Below are 2,254 nucleotides of genomic sequence, written 5' to 3' on the forward strand. Positions count from 1 at the left end.
GGAGCCAGGACACCTGGGTTCTCTCCCTGGCTCTGGGAGGGGAGTGGGGTCCAGTGGTTTGAGCAGGCGGGGTTGGGAGCCAGGACACCTGGGTTCTCTCCCTGGCTCTGGGAGTGGAGTGGGGTCTAGTGGTTAGAGGTGGGGCTGGGGGCCAGCCAGGACACCTGGGTTCTCTGCCTGGCTCTGGGAGGGGCGTGGGGTCTAGTGGTTAGAGGTGGGGCTGGGGGCCAGCCAGGACTCCTGGGTTCTCTCCCCGGCTCTGGGAAGGGCGAGTGAAGTGGTTGAGGAGGGAAGGAGACACTAGGCCAGGCCTGGGCCCCCTGCCCCCCACACTCACCTTGGCCCAGGCGCCGGGCCGCTGGTAGCGCAGGCGGTATAGGAGTCGCACCCACTGCCCGAAGACTCGCTCCAGCTGGGAGGGTGGCGCCAGGAGCTGCAGGTAGAAGGTTCGGCCTGAGGCCAGACGCACCTTGAGCCGGTGCCGCAGTTCATCGTGGATGGAGAGCCGCACGAAGCGCAGGGGCAGCAGCCTGGGTGGGGGAATTTAGGGAGAGGTGGGGGCACTGGGGGGGCAGTTCCAGGCCAGCGGGGGAAGGTGGGAACAGGGAGGTTGCTGGTCCAAGGGGGGGGATATTGGGGTGGATCTGTGGGGGGAGGTCAGCAGGTGGGACAATGTGGGGTTTTATTCATCTTATGTTGCATGTGAGTCTTACTGTCCTAAACTAACACTGTGTGTGCCTCAGTTTCCCTGGGCGCTGCACCAATACGTAGGTGGTGGGAATTGAAGGTGTGATTCTGCGGCCCAGGTGGGTCGGGCCCCATGTTTCTCCCACAAGCACCGGACCAGGGTTGACGTGAAACTGGAGCCCTGGTCTGTAAGGACCAGCTTGGAGAACCCCCCTCTGCTGACAACGGGCAGCAGCGCGTCCGCCCCGGTGTCAGCCTCGAGAGAGGACAAGGCCACCGCCTCAGGGTATCCGGTAGCGAAATCCACCACCACCAGGATGCATTTTTTCCCTGTCCGAGTTGCCTTGGAGAGGGGCCCCACAGCCCCCTTCTGGAAAGTCTCCTCTTGGGGTGGGCAAAGGTCTCAAAGCTGCTTTCCCTTGTCCCGGGCCTTCCCCACCCGCTGGCAGGGGTCGCAGGACCTGCAGTGCTGCCGAACAGCATCAAGGACCCCGGGCCAGGAAAAGTTCTGCAGCAGCCGCTGCCTGGGGCGCTGGATCCCCTGGTGCTGAGCCAGGCCGGCTCCAGGTGTTTTGCCGCCCCAAGCAGCGAAGAGAAAAATAAAACCCCGCAATCGGTGGCACTTCGGCGGCTGCTCTACTGCCGCTGCTTCATTCTTTGGTGGCCGGTCCTTCCCTCCGGGGACTGAGGGACCCCCGCCGAAGATCCAGACCTGCCACCCCCTCCCCCAAGCACCAGCTTGCTGCGCTGGTGCCGGCCCTGGTCCCAAGAGAGGGACATTCTGGGCTGTGGACAGTAGCTTGCGGCGGTACCTCTGGGGGACGACCAGCTGCCTCATGATCCCCCATGACTCCGCTTTCCCCCATTCCCGGTACAGGAATCTCTCTGCCACAGGAATCTGTCCCGGCCTCCTCCCCTCACCGCGCTGGCCAGCAAGTTCCCTCTGCTTCTCCAAGGAGGGATCCTTCCGCGGCTCGGCCTGCAATTCAGCGGCTGGGGACCTGCTCCCTCTCGCTGGCTGGGTCCGAGGCTGCAGTCCCGCCAAGTCCTGTCCCCAGTGGCTCCTTTCCTGCCGGGGTAGGGACTGGGGGCCCTGGCAGGGCCACCCAGGGGATTCAGGGGGCCTGCGGCAAAGCGGGGGAGCTGCGGCGCTTGTACTCACCCAGCGGCGGTTCGGGTCTTTGGCGGCATTTCGGAGGTGGGGGGGCCCTTCAGTCGCTCCGTGTCTTCGACAGCACTGAAGGGCCCCCTGCCACCAAAGACCCGGACCGCCGCCGGGCCAGGGCTCACGGGTTCCCTGCGGGGCCTGGGGCAAATTGCCCCACTTGCCCCTCCCCGGGCGGCCCTGGCATCAGGGCAGAAAGCCCGTTGCTGGTGCTGGCTACGGGTCATGACTAGGGTGCTCCCCAGCCACCTCTAAACCGAAACTCTCCGGCCCTTCCTCTGGCCTTTGTCTCGCTTCCTGGGCCGCCCCCCTCCGGCTCTCAGGTCACACAGCTGCACCCAGCTGGGCAGCCTCACCTGCCCCCAGGGCCTCAGCGAAAGTCACGCCCCCAGTTCCCATCAC

General features: G+C 65.4%; 2 protein-coding genes across 2 annotated transcripts in view; one reads left to right on the forward strand and one right to left on the reverse strand.

The window, feature by feature from the left end:
* LOC116817991 (DNA-directed RNA polymerases I, II, and III subunit RPABC5-like) overlaps positions 1–2,254 on the reverse strand; it is a 256,942-nt gene that overhangs the window by 210,010 nt on the left and 44,678 nt on the right. The gene's annotated exons all lie outside the window — the stretch shown is intronic.
* The window catches only part of EMC10 (ER membrane protein complex subunit 10), a 4,344-nt gene continuing 4,167 nt past the window's right edge, over positions 2,078–2,254 (forward strand). Inside the window, exon 1 of the mRNA XM_075070563.1 lies at positions 2,078–2,086. Coding sequence (XP_074926664.1) covers positions 2,078–2,086 — 9 coding nt within the window. The remainder of the gene's footprint in view (positions 2,087–2,254) is intronic.

This window comes from Chelonoidis abingdonii, chromosome 11 (genome assembly GCF_003597395.2).
Source record: "Chelonoidis abingdonii isolate Lonesome George chromosome 11, CheloAbing_2.0, whole genome shotgun sequence".
NCBI classification, from domain to species: Eukaryota; Metazoa; Chordata; order Testudines; family Testudinidae; genus Chelonoidis; species Chelonoidis abingdonii.